The following is a 21,012-nucleotide window of genomic DNA, read 5'->3' on the forward strand; positions in this document are numbered from 1 at the left end:
TCAGGAGTAAGCTCTTTGATACAAAAGTATCAAAGAGACTAACTGCAGAGATGAAATCTGCCAGCTTCTAGTAAAGAGACTGCTGCAAAAGGCTCACTCAGCCCAGATCCCTGTGCCCCTCATGTTGACAGCGACAGAGGCTGACTCCCTGGCTGGGCTGTGAGGCATGGGCAGGTGGTGAGCATGAAGCACAGTAATTTTGTGGGAGAAATTTAGAATGGCCAGGCCCCCTGCACTCCATAATTGCTCTGTGCACATTCCAGTAAGGCAGAGAGCTCATTGGCTGGAGGCGACTCCTAAGAGGAGGCAGTGATGATCATTTATGCGATGTTCCATTAGGTGCCATTACAAGAGCCTGCCCTTTCAGCGTAATTTGGTGCTTGACTAAGTATGTGAGAATAATGCAGTAAACTCATTGGTGAAAGGATAATGATGCAGAACAAAGAGTAAATCAATAATATGCACGATGCAGTTAATAATATCACCATTATGGACTGTTATTGTTACGGAGCTGCACTTAGTGATCGGGCAAGTGGAGGACCTTTTCGGGGGGGGGTGTCAATGGGCTTCCTCTGAAGAGACATTTTAATATAACCACTTGACTCTCAAGCCAGTACCTGCTAGGTTAAGGGAGGTCCCCTGGCCACTGATCCAAATTTGATGTCCCCAAATGTGTATGAGTAACTCCCTTCTGAAATGCACAGTATGTCAGAAAACATGATGCAAATTGAACAACTGGATTATACACATTTTTGTCGGGTCATATCTTGAAAAAATGATTCTTGTGGCAAATGTGCATTTATATGGACAAAAGAGGCTGCAAATAAATGTGCATTTTCTGAATAAGATTTCTGATTTTGAATTTGCCAAGCCTGTTCAGAAACTGACCAAAAAAAAAAAAACATCTCCCTCCTAATTTGACATCTCCACAAAAGACAACAGGGTGTTTGGGGGACAATTCTAATGCTTCTGCCTACAAACTTCCATGATTGAGAATGAGGCCAGAATGAATTCAATGTATGGGCACCTCCGCAGAACAGATAGGTGAGTGGGACTCTTCTTGATAGTAAGGCAGGTGTGATTCCCTGCTCTGCCACCAAGGATGTGTGTGATTCTGGGCAAGCTACTTATCCCCATTCGATAGATGAGGGGGCTGAGAGGTTAATACTACCCATCCAGCCTCCTGCACCAAGCACTGCAAAGCTCAAAGTTCTTTACCCGCATAAGCCTGGTTATCATTCAGAGCAGGACTCAAATCAATGATCAGTCCAGGGAAATGCCAGAACATTCATCCTTCCCTATCTTGTACGCAAAGAACTGAATGAACATCTGCCAGCATTCCTTCTTCCTCTTGTGAGATCATTCATCTCTAGGACAGATGTGTGAGAAGTGGAGGGGAAGGAGGTGAGTCCATCCTCTCACCCTTGAATCAAAGACTCAGGCAGCTGATTTATTCAGCCTTAGAAAGAGTCAGGGTTCTCTTAGTTGAAAATGTGCTGGGTACATATAAAATATATTCCAATGCAATCAATATTATCCCTTAAGCCTTTAATTAGCTTTCACTTCTCTTAAGAAGCAGACAAATGTTGGCAGGAGAGGGGAGAAAAAAAAAAGGATTGACTTTTCTCATTTGATGCTGGCCTATCCAATACCATTCTAGACAATTGAAAAAATATATATCTTTAAGCTATAGCATGATTTCTGAGGTGGAGAGCAGTCTTTATCAAAAAAGGAAGAAAAAAATCTCCCTTCAACATAATTGGTATTTTTGCTCAGGAAAAAAGCGAGATTGATTGAAAGCAGATTGCCTTTTTGCCCAAGAAGAGTTATTAGGTACATTATCATGGCAACCTTGGAGAACCCATATTGTTCCAATCTGTCCTCTATCTGAGTTGAAGATTTACGGCTTCCCCCTTTTGTGCCAATAATCATTTCCCTCCACTTTGTTTTCCATACAGTGGAAGTTATCAGGGAGCCCACATATTGAAAATGTTTGAATGCAGTTGGAACTGATGGGTGGGGTGAAGCTGCCTCTCTGACTCAGCACCTGCATTAGGAGGTCTGCTCCTCACCAGCCCGTAACTGAAGGAGTGAGTGCTAGGGGCCCTGTGGGAGTACAGGGAATGGACGGTGAACGGGGAAACATTCTTTTTCCAGCAATATTTTCAGGGTTCTTGAAAATTCCAAAGGCACTAGTTTGAAGAAGGCTGTTATTGTTGGGGAGAAGAGAAGCAAGAATGTCTCACATCTTCAGTGATGGAAAATATTGTGCGATTGAGAGCAGGGTGTGCCCTCCTTGGAAGCATACTGATGGTTGTTCACTGTGCTCGACTTGAAGAACGCCAAAAAGTTCCTCATCCAAAATGATCTCTGTCGGGTTCCTTGACACCTACAAATCTACCATGTGAGATTCATATGTTGATAGCCCTGTGTCAGCTCAGCTCAGACACTAAATAACTAAACAGTCTTGGGCAAGGTACCAATTCTGCATTTTACAACCATAAAGTCAGAGTCTCTGAGGGGTTGGAGCTAGTACCTGATTCATGAGGTTATCTTGAGGATTTATGTAAATAGACAGTACATATGAAGGGTCTACTAAAGAGTCTGGGCCATTGTAAGCATGATTAAATGGTAGGATTCATGTGATGTCTGTAAATCAGGATGTAATAGATATGGAGTGCTCTGTAGCTCCTGGAGTCTCATCTGATCCTCAAACAACCCCACATTCCTACTCTCTGCATCTTTTCAAATAACTCTCTGAACCTCAATTTCCTTAAGCCACATGCCTGACATCTCACCGAAGGTAAAGTCACTTGCCCAGGACATGATCTGGGTCTCTGACTCTAATTCTCACAAAGACAAAGGTGAAGATGTGGAGAGAGAGCAGAGGCTTGGGTATTTCAGCTTCTACTCCTTTACAACAGACAGGAATAGGTCAATGAGAGGTTCCCTCAAACGTACAGTGGAGGAGACATTGGAGGGTCCTCCCTGGGACAGGAGAGAGGCCCTCACTTAAAGCATCACCGCAGCCTGGTATCAATAGACACCAGCTGCATCTAGTCAGCCAGGCTGGCAAGCTCAAGACAGCAAAGGCTGAATGACCGCAGAAACTCAGAACCAAGTTGTTAATTGAAGGCACACAATTTGGCAAGCCAAAGGGCTGCAAGGTGACATAAACACCACCTTTACAGCATTATATACCATGCCCAGCCCAAGGATCCCACAAGAGAACAAAAAATCTAATAAAAGATTCACTGACAATAGAGAACATTCAGGAACATTGGCTGTGAAGGGCTCTAATGCTCTTCCCATCTGTGGCTCTGCATTCAAACTTTTCAAGACTACCAGTAATCTTAATGATTGATGTCATTAAGGGCCTGGCCACTTGGTTTGTGAAGATGGCTAACAAGCCTACATCAAAAGCCATTTCTGATGGAATGACCTCTTGGTTTTTAAAGTTCTGTCAAGTCGTGTGAACAACTCTTTCTTGGGATAAACTAATTTTAGTGGCTTGGATTAAAAGACCCATCTCAGTCAGATACATGAGGAAGCATCTTAAATGCCAAAATAGTAGCCAATGGCACTTTGTGGGAAGAAGTTACTCATCCAGTGTAAGAAAGCATGCCTGGTTTGGATCAGGGCTCCAGAAAGAGGGGATGGATTGAATTAGAATGGGCAACCCTAACATGTCATGGAGCAGGCTTGGCATCAAGGGTGGAGTGTGACTTAATCAGAGGAATGATGCTTGACTATTACAGGCTCTATCGCGAAAATGCTAATTGCTTATTTCATGGGCACATCCTCATTCAATATTTCCCTCCCATTAAGACGCATCTCCACTTTCGGAATGAAATCCCACACAGTATCCTCAGTCTCACTCCTCTCTTCTTGGAGATGGGCCAAGCATGCTGGAATGCCCCAGTGGAGTTGGCAATTCAATTTTAGAACTCAATTCCACTGGCGTCTTTCTGAATGGATCACTAAGGGGAACTGACTTATGGCAGAAAGCATAAGATGAGGACAGAGAAGGGTCTCCCAGTCAAAGGTTCCAGCGAATGAGGCATCCGGAGATCAAATGAGGTTGAGTGTAGCTCAATGAGAACCAATGTCTACACCTTTTGAAAGATTCAAGTAACGTTTCTTAAAGCCAGTGGCCTTTGAAAAAGAGATCTGCGGCGACGATAGGCTCTTTTCCACGTCCTCCGTGTATCTTAGCCTCAGGACAGCCCTTGGTGAATGTTTAGTCTGCTGTCTGCATTATTTCAATGTGGAAACCGAGGTCCAGAGCTCAGTGCAAGGTGAATGCCACAGGAAGGGCAGACCTATCCCCTTGGTTTGATATCTGCAATACCAAAGCAGCTGGTGCGCCTGAAAGGAGCCTGGGCTAGGACTCAGGAGTCAGGGGGACCTATGCTGTGTGACCTGGGGGCCAGTCACTAGAAAATGAAGAGACCCAGACTGTTGGGGCTGCACCCACTCAAGTGTTCCAGCTCTCTGCCCCTACTGTGTTCATACCAGCCTATCTGGTCTAGACGTCTGCCATAGCTTCCCAATGCAGTTCCCTGTTTACTAAACCCCCACTCTAAAAAAATTTTTTTTAAAAAGCTCTCAAGAGTGAGGACTGAGAATCTGACTGCATCACTTCCCACAAGGGCAGGGAGGTCTCAGATCTCTCTTCAGCTGAGCCTCGCTCTAGGAAGACAATGTAAAATGCACAGCTCTGGGCTGTTTATTTTTAAAGATACTATATCCATTTTTACTGGAACAAGTATAAAGAACTTAAAAAACCCATAGCTATCCTGTCACAATAAATCATACAGAGTAAATTGAAAATCCTATACAGCTTTCCCTGAATACATTGCGCTCACTTTGTCAAAGAGGCAGATGAAATGTGGCATATATTGATCTAGATGTCTCTGTAAAACTATAATATTTATATCAAATACATATGCTAGAATCTTTCCTGTCTCTCTGCTGAGCCTTCTAATCATGCTTGGCTCGTCCTCACTCTCACCCCCAACACCTCCCACTACTGGAGACTGTGTCTGATGGGAATGAATTTTAAGAAGGACTTGTCAAGGGAATTCTGCAGCATTTTATCACATAGAAAGCAGGGCAGGGGTGATAAAAGACCCCACAACCCAGATCACACGGTGGTCAGCACCCAAAGTTCACGTTGTCCCTCCTACGTTGAACTGAAACCGTCAGGGGTCAACATAACTCTCTCCCCAAGACTGTCTCTTATGAGAGAGAGATTCAGGAAGATTCTGAGCTTTCCCGTGTGTCTCACTCGGTAGTGCTTCCCCTGACTCGGGGCATGTCCTTTAGAGCAACTATTACCCAGATTTCCCCTTAAGGCTCATAATCCCATTGCCTGAAGGAAGAAGGCTAACCCTAGTCCTGCCTTCCCACTGCCTCTTATACTGGGAGCCCATCCCAAAGGAACTGCCTCCCAGTGGGGTGGTCATCTTCAGCAAACAGCTGCTAACTGCGGGCTACCCTGAGACCCAGCTCAGAACCCCTAAACCTTTGTGGGCTCTCAAGAACTAACTGTTGATCAGTGGACTGGTTGGCGAAGTATGCTTGGCTTGGACACCCTATGTCATGGGAAGTGCAGAAGACATTTTCTAGTTAGTCCACTGCAAGACTGCAGGTCATTGGCTGATTCTGCCACCTCTGATCTATCACTCTGTCTCAAGTTTGTAAGAAAACAGTGCATGTAAACAAGACAACAATGAAAACAAAACAGTTTTGAGTGTGTATGGAGCTCAGGATCCCATGGTTTTAACCATCGCCCATTAAAACAGATGAAAAAAGAAAAGCAAGCCAACAACAAAAAACCCAAGGAGGTTCAGAGATAATGGTCTACCCAGGACCCACATCTAGCACTTTGCTGATCACAAAGAAAGGGAATATCTTCTCCCCCCTAGTGAGGAAGAGAATAAAGCAATCATCTTATCCAGCTGTCAATAGAGCTGTTCTGGAGGAGAAGGCTGTTTGGCTGTTTCCCTAAATGGGGGCAGAAGGCTGAGCAAATAGATTCCAGCAGTGCACCAAAGGCACCTCTGTAAAGCAGAGCCCCAAGGTCAGAGGACAGACTACTGGCAGGCCCAGCAGAGAACACTGGGATGCCCTGACCGGACCAGAACTTTGTGCAAAGAGAGGGCACATCTCATCCTACACAGACAGTCAGGATCTAAAGCATCCAGAGGGATCAGTATCTGTACCTCCATCATCCCAAATCACAATTAGACCTCCACAATTGTAACAGGCATGGAAGAAAGTGAAAGTGACGTTGCTCAGTCGTGTCCGACTCTTTGCGACCCCATGGACTGTAGCCCACCAGGCTCCTCCATCCATGGGATTTTCCAGGCAAGAGTACTGGAGTGGGGTGCCATTGCCTTCTCCAGGGAATCTTCCCAACCCAGGGATTGAACCCTGGTCTCCTGCATTGCAGACAGACGCTTTACCGGGAAAGCTGAGCTGCCAGGAAAGTTACCAGGCAAGAGGAATGGCCAACACCTTGCGTAGCTTGTTGCCAAAAAGGAACCTCAGCCCAAGCCTTGAAAATAAATACTAAGAACCTCAGAGCAGGAGATACTGACTTTGTTCCAGTCTAACATGCACCCTCCTTTCAACAGCACCTCATTTCTCGGGAAAAAGTAAAATAGTCTACATCTAAATTTTAAAATGACATCAAATGAGGGAGTTTAGGGTTTAGTAATTAATTTTTGATCTTTATTCACTGGATTTGGCTATAGAATGAAATTTGCAGTTACCTAAATGTATAGATATTTTTTAAAAAAAGATTTTTTGATGTGGACCATTTTTAAAGTCTTTATTGAATCTGTTACAATATTGCTTTTGTTTTATAGCTTTTTGGCTGCAAGGTATATGGAATCTTAGCTTCCCAAACAGGGACTGAAGCTGCACCCCTTGCACTGGAAGGTGGACTGCCAGCAAAGTCCCTAAATGTACAGATTCTTAAATTAGGTGCTAGGTTTGTTTTGGACACACAAACATTCACGCTTGTGTGCACACACACATTTTTTTTTTTTTTTTAACAATGTCTTCAAAGTACTTGCAAAGAAAAATGCAATGATTGGGACCATGGTGAGGTCCCAGTTCTCTGGTTGCCTGGAATGGCATTCATGATAAAATTAAGCATAAACCTAAACCTTGGACTGGGGAAAGGAAGGAGGGACACAGGGCTGAGGAGGGGAGATGCAGATAAGCCTGCTTCTGCTGCTTGCCCACATAATTAAGAAGCTGTCCCTCATCTGGAGCATAGGCTCTGTCCAATCTAGAGAACAACACCTCATTTTAAATTTGGGGAACCATTCCTCCCCAATCAAATACAGTTTTGGGACCTTCAACCACGGTTCCTGCCCGAGCTAGGACAAGCAGTGCTTTTCAGTCTTAAATGAAGTGACACTAAGTTCATGGTGGGAACTGACTGATCCTCATGGCGAAACCTTGTGAGCACTTTCTCTGAGTTTCTGCTTGCTGGATCCCAGCGCTGCTTCTCAGCCTCACCTCTGTCCTTTCTTGCATCTTCAGCTTTTGTCTGAATGCTGTAAGATACTTTAACCTTCAAAAAAAAAAAAAAAAAGCTTTTTCTGCTGAAGTGAGCAAGAATGAATTTCAGTTGCCTATAACCAAAGAACTTTAACTGTAGATTTGTTTACCTTTAGTTTCTCACTGAATTCTCACAGTAACCCAGTATGCAGGGATTAGCACCACTATTTTGGTTTTATCTCTTTCTCCTTCCTTCATGGAAGAGGACTTGTATAGCTTCTTAAGCAAGCAATTCTCTAATTGACCAAATCTCATAAATAACACTGGTTCTTCCTTGTGTCTCTCCACAACACCCTCGCCCTTCTGCCTTTGATTCATCCATTACTTCAGGGTTTGGTGGCCTTTAGGCATTTTTAAGTAAGCCATTCTTCCTTTGACCTGATTCTTCCAATTTTAGGTGGGTCTTTGCCTTAACAGAGAAATCCAGGCACTTGAACATCATTTTCCTCTATTCCAATCAAACCAGATCTGCCTGTTTCCACCTGATAACTGCTGCTTCTAACACAAGGCACCAAGAGAAGAGAAGATGAAAGAAGATCAGCTACACCCTCTGCGGATGAAGACAGAACAGAGGGAGAATGAGTACAAGCAAAGGGGCGGTTCTTAATTTTGCCTGGCAGAGGGGAAGTATGCTAGCTTTGACGTGCAAACTGACCCCAATGCCTTCCCAAATACCCCTGCATGCCTCGTGGCCCTAGAACACAAGCTGTTGGATATGGCCATCCCATAACAACAATTAAGTTGACATATCCTGACACACCCTTGGGTGTGGCCTCATTCCTCAGCCACACCCAAGGGTGTTGCCCCTGCTAGCCTGTGCTGCTAGCCGTCCACTGTAAGTAGACCCAATACCCTGAGCCTCCATCATCTGTCCAACACACACTCAAGTTCTGGGAGAAGTCCACAGGTTCCAGAGCCTGATAAGGCATAAGACACCACAGAGCGATGTTCACTAGACATGGAGAGGCCCAGAACTCAACGTGGCTTAAGCAGCCCCTCTACTTCCTGAATGTCTCTGCGCCCCTCTTTTACAGGGTGCGTCATTAGATTTATAGGTTTTTAGGTCCACAAGTCATCTCTCTGTTACCTTTGCCCTAAACTACTCCAATGGAGACATCTACCAATGTGAATTATCTAATGCTTTTAGGAGCATTCCCTCTAAAAGGCTTGCAGTCTTCAGGATTGCCTTATACCTTCATGATTTTATTGAACAAAATTCCTGCCGAAAGAGCATTTCACGGAGACAAGGCTCCTCTGTAATCTAGCTTCTACATAGCCGCCACTAGCTCTTGGGTGGTTCTGATTCATCAAAGTCTCAGGTAAGCCGCAGGGGAGCAAGAAGCATATCTTCTTGCTCATCCTTTAACCCACAGCACCTAGCACAGTGCCTGGAACATAATAGGGATCAAATAATTATTAGTTGAGCAAATATATTGGGATGGGAGCTTTCCTAAATCTGTTCTGTATACTAGCTAGCATTTGCCTCTGAGGTCAGTGGCTAGGGCCACAAAACCTCTCACGAGATGGGCATACATCTATCTCTGAACATGTGTCCTTATTGATAAAGTATTGGAGGTGAGATAAGTTTGCTTTTACTGACAACTGGTACTCACATTTGAAGAAGCCCCTATGGTTTGGGGGGTTATGCAATACCAGTACAAGATGTGGGGATGCAAACCCTGAGAGGCACAGAATCAAGTTTCCAAGAATTTCATGCTGTATCAGCTTCTAAATTTCTTTTATAATAAAAAGAGACACTGGACTTGGGCAGTTAGAAGGTTTCCTGGTTTATTTTCAGTGTGTGATGGCAGCAGTGGGATGAAACCCCAAATCCACTAGTAATCGTTTTGTACAACTCTTCGAAGACTGCTATCAGAATGAATGACATAGCGGAAAGAGAAAACACAGTGCGATGTAGTCTCGGAGGGCTGTGTTTGTCCTCTAGATTTAGAACCTGCCCAACAAGGATTCACCCAATCAAATGTGAGGTTAGGCAGAAAGAAGCTTCAGGGATTCTAATTGAAAAGTTATACTCAGAATTCTTTTTCTTTAATGGAAGAAAGAATACATGAGGGTGAAAGTCGAAGTCTGAATATGACTTTTTATTTTTTAAGGTACACAGTTCATCTCCCACCTACATGTCTATTCTTGTTTTCAGAACAATAGCTGGAACATTTTGACAAGTGTGTGGAAGGGAAGAGAGAAAAGCGGTGGTGGGGTAGAGGGGAGACAAGCTTTCATTCCATTAGTATTATCAGGAAATAGATTTAATATGCATCCAAGTCTCTCTAAATAGAGCTCCAAGTTTGAACAAGACTGAAGACGTGGCTTACAAGAATCCAAAGCAGATGCAAAGAAAGAAGTGCCCACATCCACACCCATAAAGACCCCTCTCGTTGGAAAGGAATACCTGGCACTTTACATTACATGATACAGCATCGAATAACACTCATTTTCAGTATCTGCCCCTTGGTACTAAATTTCAGAAGTAGTCAAGGGGTCATTTTTCCAAAGTATTAGGACAATCTCATTTTTTTTCCTTCCCCTCAAAGTTTAATGCTAATCAAAGCAGAATGCCTAATCAGTCCAACATGGCCTGTCAACTTGAATTATCTGTTTGTCTTCCTATTTACTGTATCTGTCTGTCTACAGTTCTTCATATCTCTGTGAAGATCAGTTATTGGGGCCTGTGTTTTCTTCTGACTAGAATGGCTACCAGATGATCCTTCCTGGTGATATGTTGATGATTTGCTAATTTATGGCTTTTAAAATCTAGGAATCTGAAAACACTGCTGAGAGTTTAGGCTGGGGATCACGTGGGCCCCATGACTAGAGGGCTGAACAGCTTACTTGTTGAGGGACTGAAGTTTGTATAAAAAGCAAAACAGCAGTCACATTTCAGCCAGAGGGATGTCTGTGATGCAGAAATCTTATAGACACCATCCCTCCTAGGAACAGCACCCCATTCACAGGCCGAAGAGGAGGGAGGGGGAATGTTGTCTGTGTTACACACGGACAGGAAGGAAAAGGACATGGGGCTCAACCCAAGACAACACCCTATGAGTTAACCCCACATCCTATTTCCAAGCACTGGGGTCAGACCATCTCAGAATGAGTAGAGGAGAAAGTATTATTGTAGGAACCAAGAAGGGAGGTTTACACAAGCTCTGAGTTTGAACTCCCCAAACTTTGGCGGCCAAATAATGTAACGTATCGCTCAAGATAGATGTGGCGAATTTGGAGATTTCCATGAGCCTGTACAATGCATCTGGCATGTTGCAAGCGCTCAGAAAACAGACATAGATGAGATGAAGATGAAGGCAGGACTCACATTAGTTCTTTTGGGGGGCTGGAAACGGACAATGGGGGTAGATTAAATAAGTCTTTATAAAGAAATAATCCCTGTCCTGGTGCAGCGGAACATTTAAGATCCCAATTCTTTTTTTAAGAAGCAGTGGAGAAAGTGGAATTTCATGTTGATACAAAAGAGCTGGGCAGGAGGGAATAGAATGTGGTCTCAGAGAAGAACGAAGGATGTGAGGGAGGTGAAGGGCTTACTTCTGATGAGAGGAAAGACACGAAATTAAATGACCTCATCATCAGGAAGTAGCATGGCCTCCCCTGGTAAGCCAGTGGACAGCACTACTGTAGGCAAAGGAGGGCCTGGAACACAAATGAGATTTTTAAAGACCTAGTCCCTTGGAGGTAGCACTAAAGACCCACAGTTGCAGGAGGGGTTCCCATAATCTTAATTTAAAAACCTGGAGTGTTAGCTCCCCTCTGTCTAGGCAGTAATGGAAGTTGTAGAGTAGGCTGTAACAGCCCTTTCTCTGAGGTGTCACCTCCCTAGACCACTTCATCCCTGTAAACCATCCCTGTTTTGCTCTAGAACAGAATCTTGGATCATTCTTGCTTGTGTTGCGTGTATTAAAATCTGTACTTGGCATTTCCTTTTATTCCTACCCTTGCCATTGCCTGTCACCTTCGGGACATGTAGCCTCCACGCGACAGATACCATGCACAGCTGCCCGACATGTGGTCCTAAGAGAGGGTCACAGCCTGAGCAAGTGAACCAGTGGCGGTGGCAGCAAGAGTGGAGAGCGAGGCAGGCAACTCGCTGTGCCCTGTGTTCTTCATCCTTGCAATTCTGTTCTAAATCACTGAATGCTTTATAAAGTATGAGCACTGACATTGAAGGATGTAATAAAGTACTCTGCTTCATCTTTAAATGGAAAAGCATGATGAAGTCTTGACATTGTTGTTGTTCTTTAGTCATGTGGGACTCTTTGCAACCCTATGAACGATATAGCCCGCCAGGCTCCTCTGACCATGGGATTCTCCAGGCAAGAATACTGGAGTGGGGTGCCATGTCCCTCCTCCAAGGGATCTTCCCAACCGTAGGAACAAACCCGTGTCTCTTATATCTCCTGCATTGGCAGGCAGGTTCTTTACCACTAGCGCCACCTGGGAACCCCATGATAAAGTTGGCCAACCTCTATGGTATTAAGGCGGCTTCTTACAACCCTGAGGCCACACCTAGGTTTGAAGGTAGAGCCCCCAAACTCCTTCCAGAAGGACACTGCCTCCTGAGGGTCGAGATTTTCACTCAAAGCTACGAAATAAACCCAGGGAACCCACCCAGGATTTTCCAAGATGGGCAACTGCTATTCTAGTTCTCACTGACAGTTAAGAAACCACAATTACAGAAGTGCCCTGAGTGTGCAGACCAGCTGGGGAAATGAAAGGCACAGGTAGATATGTTTGCCAGGGCAAAGAATGCTCTTCTTCAGATGACAATCAGGTAGGCTGTGCTCAGGAGAGAGTCCAAGTCTGGCAGATCACAACAATCCCACCACAGCTGGCCCCCTAGGAGATGATCTCCGCAAGAAGGACGGAACCAGGAAGCGGAGAACAGGTAGAAACCCACAAATCTTATTTTGGCCAATGATCTTTCTGTCCATCCTTAAGAGCCCCTCACTGTTAGACATGTTCAAGAGGTAAACACTTTTCCAATCTAACCAAATGAGAAAAACCAGGAAGAAATGGTTCTGTCCCCTCTCCACCTTTTTGTCCTTGACCCTAGGGCCAGGCTCCTTAGAGGCACTAGGTGAGTAGAAGGGGAAAAGGGCCCAAAATGATGCTCAGGCCTTTACCTTCCTCATCATCTTATATGCAGTGTTCTGGCCCCACTGTGGGTAGAAGTGGAAGAAAAGTTACAGTGATGGGATCACTGAGTTTAGAGCAGAAAGGAGTCTCAAGAGGTGATCTAGAGAAGCAGCATGGCCCAGTGGAGCAGACTGCACCTGGGTTCAGGTCCCAGACTAACCCTTTATTAGGGTTGTGATGTCAGGCAAGTCACTTGGAGATGACAGTGATACCTTCCTCACACGGCTGCCGTGGGGATGCAGAAGGACGGAAGCACCTATAGATATTACCATTGCCACAGAAGCCAATCACAAGACTTGGGTTCTATTGATTCATGCTCTCGTTTCCAGAAGTATCTGGCACTCCTCCACCTATATAAGGAGGTCTAAGAGAATCTATTGTACATTTCTGTTTCACAGACAGATTTCATGAACAGGATTTAGAACCAGGTTCATCTGTGACACCTATTCCCCAGCTAGAAGGGGACACTGACTCCTCACCCAGCCAAGGATCTTCCTCCCAGTAAGTTACATTCAGTTCTTGGCCCCCTTTCCATATTCCTTGTCCTCAACTGTCCATCCTTCTCTCTATGTCCTCCGAGTCTTTAGCTACCAGGAATCAGTAGAACAATCCAAACCCATCTAGCCTCCCATCTCCTAACCACTTGGGCCGGGGCTGCTTCAGTTTCAGGCCCCAGGAGCCCTATCATGGGAAGTTCAATGCCTGGATGGCTCCCCAGTCCAGCTGTCTCTGACAAGGGGGTTACCGCAGATGGATTCTTCTCTCTGGCTGATTATTTTCCATGGCCCTTGGCCATGTGACCTCAGACCATGATCTTGTCAGTTCTCATAAACTAACCAGGAGCGGGTTGAGTCACAAGCAGAGAGGAAACCTCTGGGGAAAACAGCAGGAGCTGTGGGAGGAAGAAGAGCAAGCTGGGATCCCAAAGGCCATGGGAGCCTCACCCATCCACTCTACCACCTCTGAGAGGCTTTGAACTTACAGGAAGGGAAAGAAGTGGAGACAGTGGCCTCGAGGCAGGCTGGGCTACAAGAGGGCTACTTTTCTGAATAAGATCTAAGGTCTCAGCCCAAAGAGACTAATTGTTCCCAAGACCTCAACTCGAGAGACTGCCTGACAAGATACTGGTTAGACCTTTGGTTATTGACCAAGTCCCTATCTTAGGGACTACATCATAATGGACAAACTAGAGAATGACTCTCTTTCTCACACACACACTCACACTCACTCACACACACACACACCCCTATCTCTACTATTGGCTCTGGGTGTCCTGTAGGAGGTCAGGCCAGGGATGTTGATAAGAATGTGAGCGTGAGCGACCGTGAGCCCTGGGTGCTGTGTTGCTGGTGAGGATGTTCTGGGGACACTGCATGAACTGTATCTATTATGCCAACATAGATTAGAACTGAAAATGAGGTGCCACTGAAATGTTCATATTCTCCAAAACCCTGAAATTGGGTGTTGTGTGAACAAAACACCATGGTTCTCTACCCAAATTTTTTTGACTTTAAATCATCTTTGAATTTCCAATGCATGTGTCTCCATGGCTTTGGATCACGCGTTACCTTGAGTTCTCTGACAAGTTAATGCATTGTTAGAGAAGTTATATTCTGAGCAAAATGTGCACATGTAAACAAATCCCTTAACTATGTATACATTTAAGTTACTTTCTGGGCATCTATCTGATGAAATCTTAGGGAGAACCCATGGACATATGTCCGTGGGTACAGCACATATATTTATGCACACACAAAAACACAGGGCGAAGCACACTATTTTAAGTATGAGTTCTATCTTTCAACAAAGTTTAGCTGCTTTTCTTTTGCAAACGCATTTAATTTTATCTGGAAACTTTTTGACGTTAGAAATAGAACAACTGTAGTTTCTCATTATGTTTGCTGCCAGAATCCATGCTTGGTTGCTCAACTAAAGACCTTATATTGCTAATTACTACCACATGCCCATATCCCAAGCGAAGGAAAACTTATTGATTCTGACAGCCCATTCTCTCAACACTGAATTCCAAATGAAAACTCAAATTTTGGCCAAACATAACATTTCATCAATCTTGTTCTACTGACTAGAAAAACAACATCAAACAAAGGGTGCTAATGGCCCTTTATTACCGTTCCTTTCCCAAGCTTACATTTTCTGATGAAAGATCTAAGTGACCAAAGGGCTTCTTTAAACTACTTAGTAATTAGCTTTTGAACCAGGAAACAATGCGTAAAGTAAAGCGAACAGTCCCAGTGCTGATGACAGAACCTATTTTCTGTCCGCAGGGTCGGGGGACCTCAGAGACCCAGAGGAACATTAAAGGTGAAGCGTGCATTTTCATAAAGGGAGAAGAGAAGAGAGAAAAAACCAGGGTAAAAGTAGTGATAAAAGATGATAGAGATGGAGCCAGAACAAAAGCTGCGGGAAGTCTGTGATCTGAAGCCTTCGACGCGGGGGTTTGAGCAGAGGTGCCAAGGCCAAGGGGCAACCGGATGGGACTGGAGTGGGTGAGCGACGAGGGTCTCAGGGCCTCATCTGGGTCACCCATCAGCAAAAGCCCCCCGCCAGCAGGCCCACCCACACTGGACTATGGCAGCTATTTAGGAGGGGAAAAAAAAATGTACCTGAGTGAGAGTCGGGAAATATTTTCAACACAGACATCAGGGCAATTGACTTTATTGACATCTTCAGGGGCGGTGAGGGAAGGGGAAGGCTGGCTGAGACAGTGGCCTGGGGAGGCCAGAAAGGCAGCCTGCGTGCCCCGAGCGCCTTCTGCTTTATGGTGACCTGTCCGCACCTTCAAGGCAAAACGAACCGAGAGGCTGTTTTCCTCTTGGCATGGAATAAATGACCAGTGGAAATCTCTGGACTTATTTGGCCTTTTGGATCTAACCAATGGCCCAGAAATCGGAACAGCTTGGTTCTCATCTCATCCAGGGCTGTTACGGTAATAGGAGGAGGAGGGCTCCATCAGAGGGGAGGTGGGAGAATGGCTGCCTCCCCGGAAAAGATGCCAACTGGCCTCCTCTGTCCTCCGTGCCTTGGAAAGGAAACGGGTGTCCTGTGGGTAGTTCAAGAAAATGAGTCCTTTTCCCCACCTCCTCATTTTCTAAACAGAGGACTGGACACCTGAGCTCAGGATGCAGTGGGATCACTGATGGGAGAAGAGGTGGGCTCCTTCCAATGTGACTGTCAGGCAAGGAGGAGGTGGTGGATGGAAACACGATGCTACTGCTTTCGTTTTTCTCTTAAAGAGCAAATAGGCTATTGAAGAGTTCATTTGAAAATGCATAATCATGGCTGATTGTGTTATTGTATAGCAGAAACCAACACAACACCGTAAAAATTAACAAATATGTATTTAAATTTAATCAAAAGCTGTGGCTCAGATGGTAAAGAATCTGTCTGCATTGCAGGAAACCTGGGTTTGATGCCTGGGTTAGGAAGACCCCCTGGAGAAGGGAATGGCAACCCACTCCAGTATTCTTGTCTAGAGAATTCTATGGACAGAGGAGCCTGGTGGGCTCCAGTCCATGGAGTAGCTAAGTCAGACATGCCTGAGTGAAATTTTTTAAATGTATGGGATAAGAACAAAACAAAAAAAACCCTAATTCCATAATAGGAACTTCCATGACTGGGGAAGGGGCAAAGTGATAAAATTATTCTGTATCTTGGTCTGGGCGGTAGTTACTGGGTGTGTACAGAGGTACAAAATCCTTGAGCTGTACATAAAGATGTGTATATCTTACTCTATGGAAGATAAAATGAAAACCAAAACTCAAAAGCAAACCAAAGTCAATGCTCAGAAAAAGCTTTGAAAGAAAAACAGTACAGAATGGATACTTCCACCCTGCCTCCCTCCAATCTTCTCCTTCGAGACAGAGCAGTCAAGGCCTTACATCTGCTTAGGAGTAAAACTTCCAGCTGACAACACTGCCACACACTGACTGTGATATCGACAAAGTGATGTGAGCACAAATCGAAACAGTCCCCGAGAAGAAAGCATTCATGTACGGAAAGCCAAACAAAAGATGCATCAGGAGCCCGCACAGTGCCCTGATATACTAGAAACATCTTTCTTGTCCAGAAGGAATTTCAACTGAGTAATGAGTCCCTTTGAGGACAAGCTTGGTGCCTCCTGGCTAAAGAGACCCGGTCTCCTGGTGACCAGCGTGCCAATGTGATCTTGATCTTGCCCTCCTTGGGACTTCCCTGCTGGAGTATGAGCCATGGTTTGGCTGCACAAAAACCCCATAAGATGGCACCTCTTTAGTCTTAGGGACCAGAATGTAATCAATCACCTAATTAATATAAAGAATGAATAAACTGGGCTTACACATTAGGGATCAGAATAGAAAATAAGAGTTCAGTAACACATGGACTCCTTCCAGGACAAACCTATTATGTCTCTTGGAAAGTGGGTGGGGAAGAGAGTTGTGGATGGGAACAGGTCTCAGTAGTTGGTCCTTGTGATAACTTGGAGGGGTCATTCTGACATCACTCCCCACACCGAATGTGGCCCTTCAGGTGGGGTGTAAGGGGGGCAGGATTCAGGTGTCACTGCCATAGGGGCTCTGAAAGTCACTCAACCACATCTCTTCTGATACAACTGACTTACTTTCTGCCTCCATGTTTGTTAAATGTCCCGCCGAATTTATTCCGATTCAGGATGAGAGCAGCAATTTCGGGCACGTAGCGGGCAAACATTGCCTACATGCATGAAACAAAGAAACAAGAGCCAAAAAAAAAATGGCATGCAGAGAGGATTCTACCGCAGTGGAGGCAGCAAAACCTCTTGGCATACTTACTTTCTTCCACTAACCGCACTATAGGAGCCCCCGTATTTCTTGCGGTTTCCTATTAACTCTATGATTTCAGGGACGTAGCTGGCAAACATGGCCTGAGGAGAAGATAGGAGACAGAAGAGAGACTAAAAAGACAGGCCAAAGAAAGGGGGTGACCTTTTCAGAAGGGGGAGGGGGGAAATACTAAGATCTGAAAACACAAAAAAGGACTAGAACTGCAAAGGTAACGTATTCATGGGCTGGATTGGATTTAAAAAAAAAAAAAAGAGCAAGCTTCTGAAGTTACATAGGACAAAAAACAAACATTAACCAACCTAGACAACTAAAAAAAAACCAAAAAAAATCAGTTAAGAAAAATGTAAAGGAGACAGGAATAAATAGACATTAGCTCTACTTCCTGAAGAGAAATAAGGGGAGGCATGCTAGAGAAATAACACACACACACACACACACACACAATCAATCATTCATAAACTTACACACAATTTTAAGAGAAAACCTTTCTTTCTAATTAAAATTCAAATGAGAATCCATGCCTTTATGAGTGATTAAAGACAATAAACACCAAGAGAAGATTTAAAAATATACGAACTTTTCCATTAAAAAAAGAATCACTAAAAAGCACACAGGGTAAATTTAGGAAATCACATGGGAGGAAAGAATAGTGAGGAGAAACACAAATCTGCCATGTTTTGTCCAACAAACATTGTGCTTGTGGCTGGATAACGCGGTCGTGTGATCTGCAGGGACCTCACGGGTACCATAGGAACGCTGAGCACATACACACCACACATACATTTACATACATTTCTCAAATGTATACGCCATATGCATACAAAACAGAGTGTGTATGCATGAGATAAATGCATGTGTGGTGTACATATATGAAAGCTGTGTGTGAGTTTAGGTTTACCTTACACACGGCAAAAATCTAAACATCGAATGGGCTACTCTGAAAGACAAAATGCAGTCACCGCCGATGAGTGGCCAGAAATCCCCCTTGAAAAGTACATGGTAACCCACCGAGGTGATCTGCATAGGCCAGAAAAGCAAACAGTGCAACTTTCTGACTTACAGAGTGAGGGCAGAAACACCCACCCGGGTCGCTGTGTAAGGGAGTTGTGGTCTGTTTACAAAACCACACTCAGCTCACATGGTGATGTCCATCTGGGGACTTGTGGGCTCTCTGTCCTCTGGGGTGGGGACCCTCCTCTTTAGGGCAAGGGCCCAGCCACAGTGTTTGTTGGAAGTTTGGGGAGGACCGGGATGGGGGTGGGGAGCTCTTGAAACCGCAGATTGTCTACAGAGTATCAACATTATCTACCAGGTCAGGTGACAGCCCTGTCCTTGCAGAATATCAGAGGCTGAATTACATTATGAGGCACATACCCTCTCACTTGATAAGTGAGCATCCCTTTCTTAAGACAATGAGGTTTGCTCTGGGCTAAATGGCCGTCCCTCACAAGGACACTGTGCCTGGGTCTCAGGGAAACAAATCAGTACACAAAAGAAATAGGCAGAAAAGGCACCATGGCATTTGGGATTGCCTTAACTGGACTGTAACACTAAGGCAGTCAGTTGCTTCTAATGCAGAAACACAGGCTCAAATACACAGCCTGCAGAAAATGGATAATAGAAAATACCAATGATCACAAAATCAACATCGTAAGAAAGCATTTTTACCAGTCCCCCGAGGATGAAGAAGACCATGAAGAGACGCCCGAGCGTGGTTTTTGCATAAACATCCCCGTAACCAACAGTGGACATGGTCACCATGAGCAGATAGACACATTCCCAGTAGGTAAGAGCCTGGTTGTTTTGGAAATTTTCCCATGGGTCCCCTGAATTCTCCACCTAAATCAAGGAGACAAGGGAGAGAAAGGAAAACATTAGAGGCATAATAAACCAGAAACACCACAACTCCAGCATCTAGGCTACTTCTGGATGTTCTGCATCTTCAGTCACAGGAGTTTGCTGCCCCAAGGGGAACTCTGTAAGTTGGGCTTACAGCCTCTGAACAGGTAGTGGAAGAAGTGGAGTGAAAGGCACACCCACATACCTACCAGGCTGATGGGGGCAGAGAGGGAACAAACTGACGTACGTATCCAGAGTCCATTTTCATCTCGTTGTTAAAGACCTGAGGCCAGCAGAATTTTAGGGCACTGCCTCTGGTCATGTGTTACAGCATTCTTTTCCAGGAAAGAGCTAGAGAGCCCTGCCCTGGTCTAAAGTTTGCTCAATCCCAAAGAAATCCTGGACCCTCCCACAGAAAGCCTCCTCCTTTCATCCTTTTGACCAAGGAGATGCCTGGGGGACCCTGCTCCTTCAGATTATGCACCCAAACCCTGAACAGCATCTCTCAGAGTCTGACTAGGCTCTCCCTGCTTTGCAGAAGATCAGGGACCACTCTGCCCTACAAACTGCAGTAGCCTCCCTCGGGAGCACAAAATGTGAGCTCAGAAGAACTATCCCGAACCCTATACTCTGTAGACCAAGGACCAGCAAGCTTAGTCTGTGCAGGGCCAGACAGTCAATATTTTCGGCTTTGCAGCCCATAGGGTTTCTGCTTTTTGTGGGGACAACTCATCTCTGCAGGTGTAGCAGGAAATCTCTCAGAGGCAATGGGTGTGGAAGGCTTCTGCCCCTGACTTCGTTTCGTTCGGTCGCTCAGTCGTGTCTGACTCTTTGCAAACCCATGGACTGCAGCACGCCAGGTTTCCCTGTCTTTCACCATCTCCTGGAGCTTGCTTAAACTCATGTCCGTTGAGTCGGTGATGCCATCCAATCATCCATCTTCTGTTGTCCCCTTCTCCTCCTGCCTTCAATCTTTCCCAGCATCTGGGTCTTTTATAATGAAGCAGCTCTTTGCATCAGGTGGCCAAAGTACTGGAGCTTCAGCCTCAGCATCAGTCCTTCCAATGAATATTCAGGGTTGATTTCCTTTAGGATTGACCGGTTTGATCTTCTTGTAGTCCAAGGGACTCTCAAGAGTCTTCTCAAACACCACGGCTCAAAAGCATCAATTCTTCGGCATTCAGCTTCTTTATGGCTTTCACATCAATATATGACTACTGAAAAAACCATAGTTTTGACTGTATGGACCTTTGTAAGCAAAGTAATGTCTCTGCTTTTTAATATGCTGTCGAGGTTGGTCACAGCTTTTCTTCCAAGGAGCAAGCTTCTTTTAATTTCATGGCTGCAGTAACCATCTGCAGTGATTTTGGAGCCCAAGAAAATAAAGTCTGTCACTGTTTCCATTGTTTCCCCATCTATTTGCATGAAGTGATGGGACCGGATGCCATGATCTTAGCTTTTTGAATGTTGAGTTTTAAGCCAGCTTTTTCACTCCCCTCTTTCACCTTCACTTGCAGTTGCCCATCTCTGCTTTAGACTCACAAAACACTTCCTGTCCTCCCATCACCTATGATCTGCCAGCAAATGTGAGGCAGGTAGGAGAGATTTT

At 44.9% G+C, this 21,012-nt stretch overlaps 1 protein-coding gene and 1 long non-coding RNA gene across 16 annotated transcripts in view; one reads left to right on the forward strand and one right to left on the reverse strand.

The window, feature by feature from the left end:
• Positions 1-21,012, reverse strand: part of KCNMA1 (potassium calcium-activated channel subfamily M alpha 1) — a 777,298-nt gene that overhangs the window by 238,504 nt on the left and 517,782 nt on the right. For 14 of the 15 annotated variants that reach the window (XR_009493216.1, XM_024986560.2, XM_024986559.2 and 11 more), the window contains 2 exon segments: positions 19,233-19,403; positions 17,553-17,644 (listed from right to left, as the gene is read on the reverse strand). Coding sequence is in view for 14 of the 15 variants with exons in the window: in XM_024986560.2 (XP_024842328.1) it covers positions 17,553-17,644; positions 19,233-19,403 (263 nt within the window). In the remaining variant the exon portion in view is untranslated. 15 annotated transcript variants of the gene reach the window in all.
• LOC132344143 (uncharacterized) lies at positions 7,746-17,555 on the forward strand. Its single transcript, XR_009493263.1, has 3 exons — positions 7,746-8,897; positions 13,143-13,245; positions 15,030-17,555. It is a non-coding gene; the product is annotated as an uncharacterized lncRNA (long non-coding RNA).

The sequence above is a fragment of the Bos taurus genome, chromosome 28 (assembly GCF_002263795.3).
Source record: "Bos taurus isolate L1 Dominette 01449 registration number 42190680 breed Hereford chromosome 28, ARS-UCD2.0, whole genome shotgun sequence".
Taxonomy (NCBI): Eukaryota; Metazoa; Chordata; class Mammalia; order Artiodactyla; family Bovidae; genus Bos; species Bos taurus.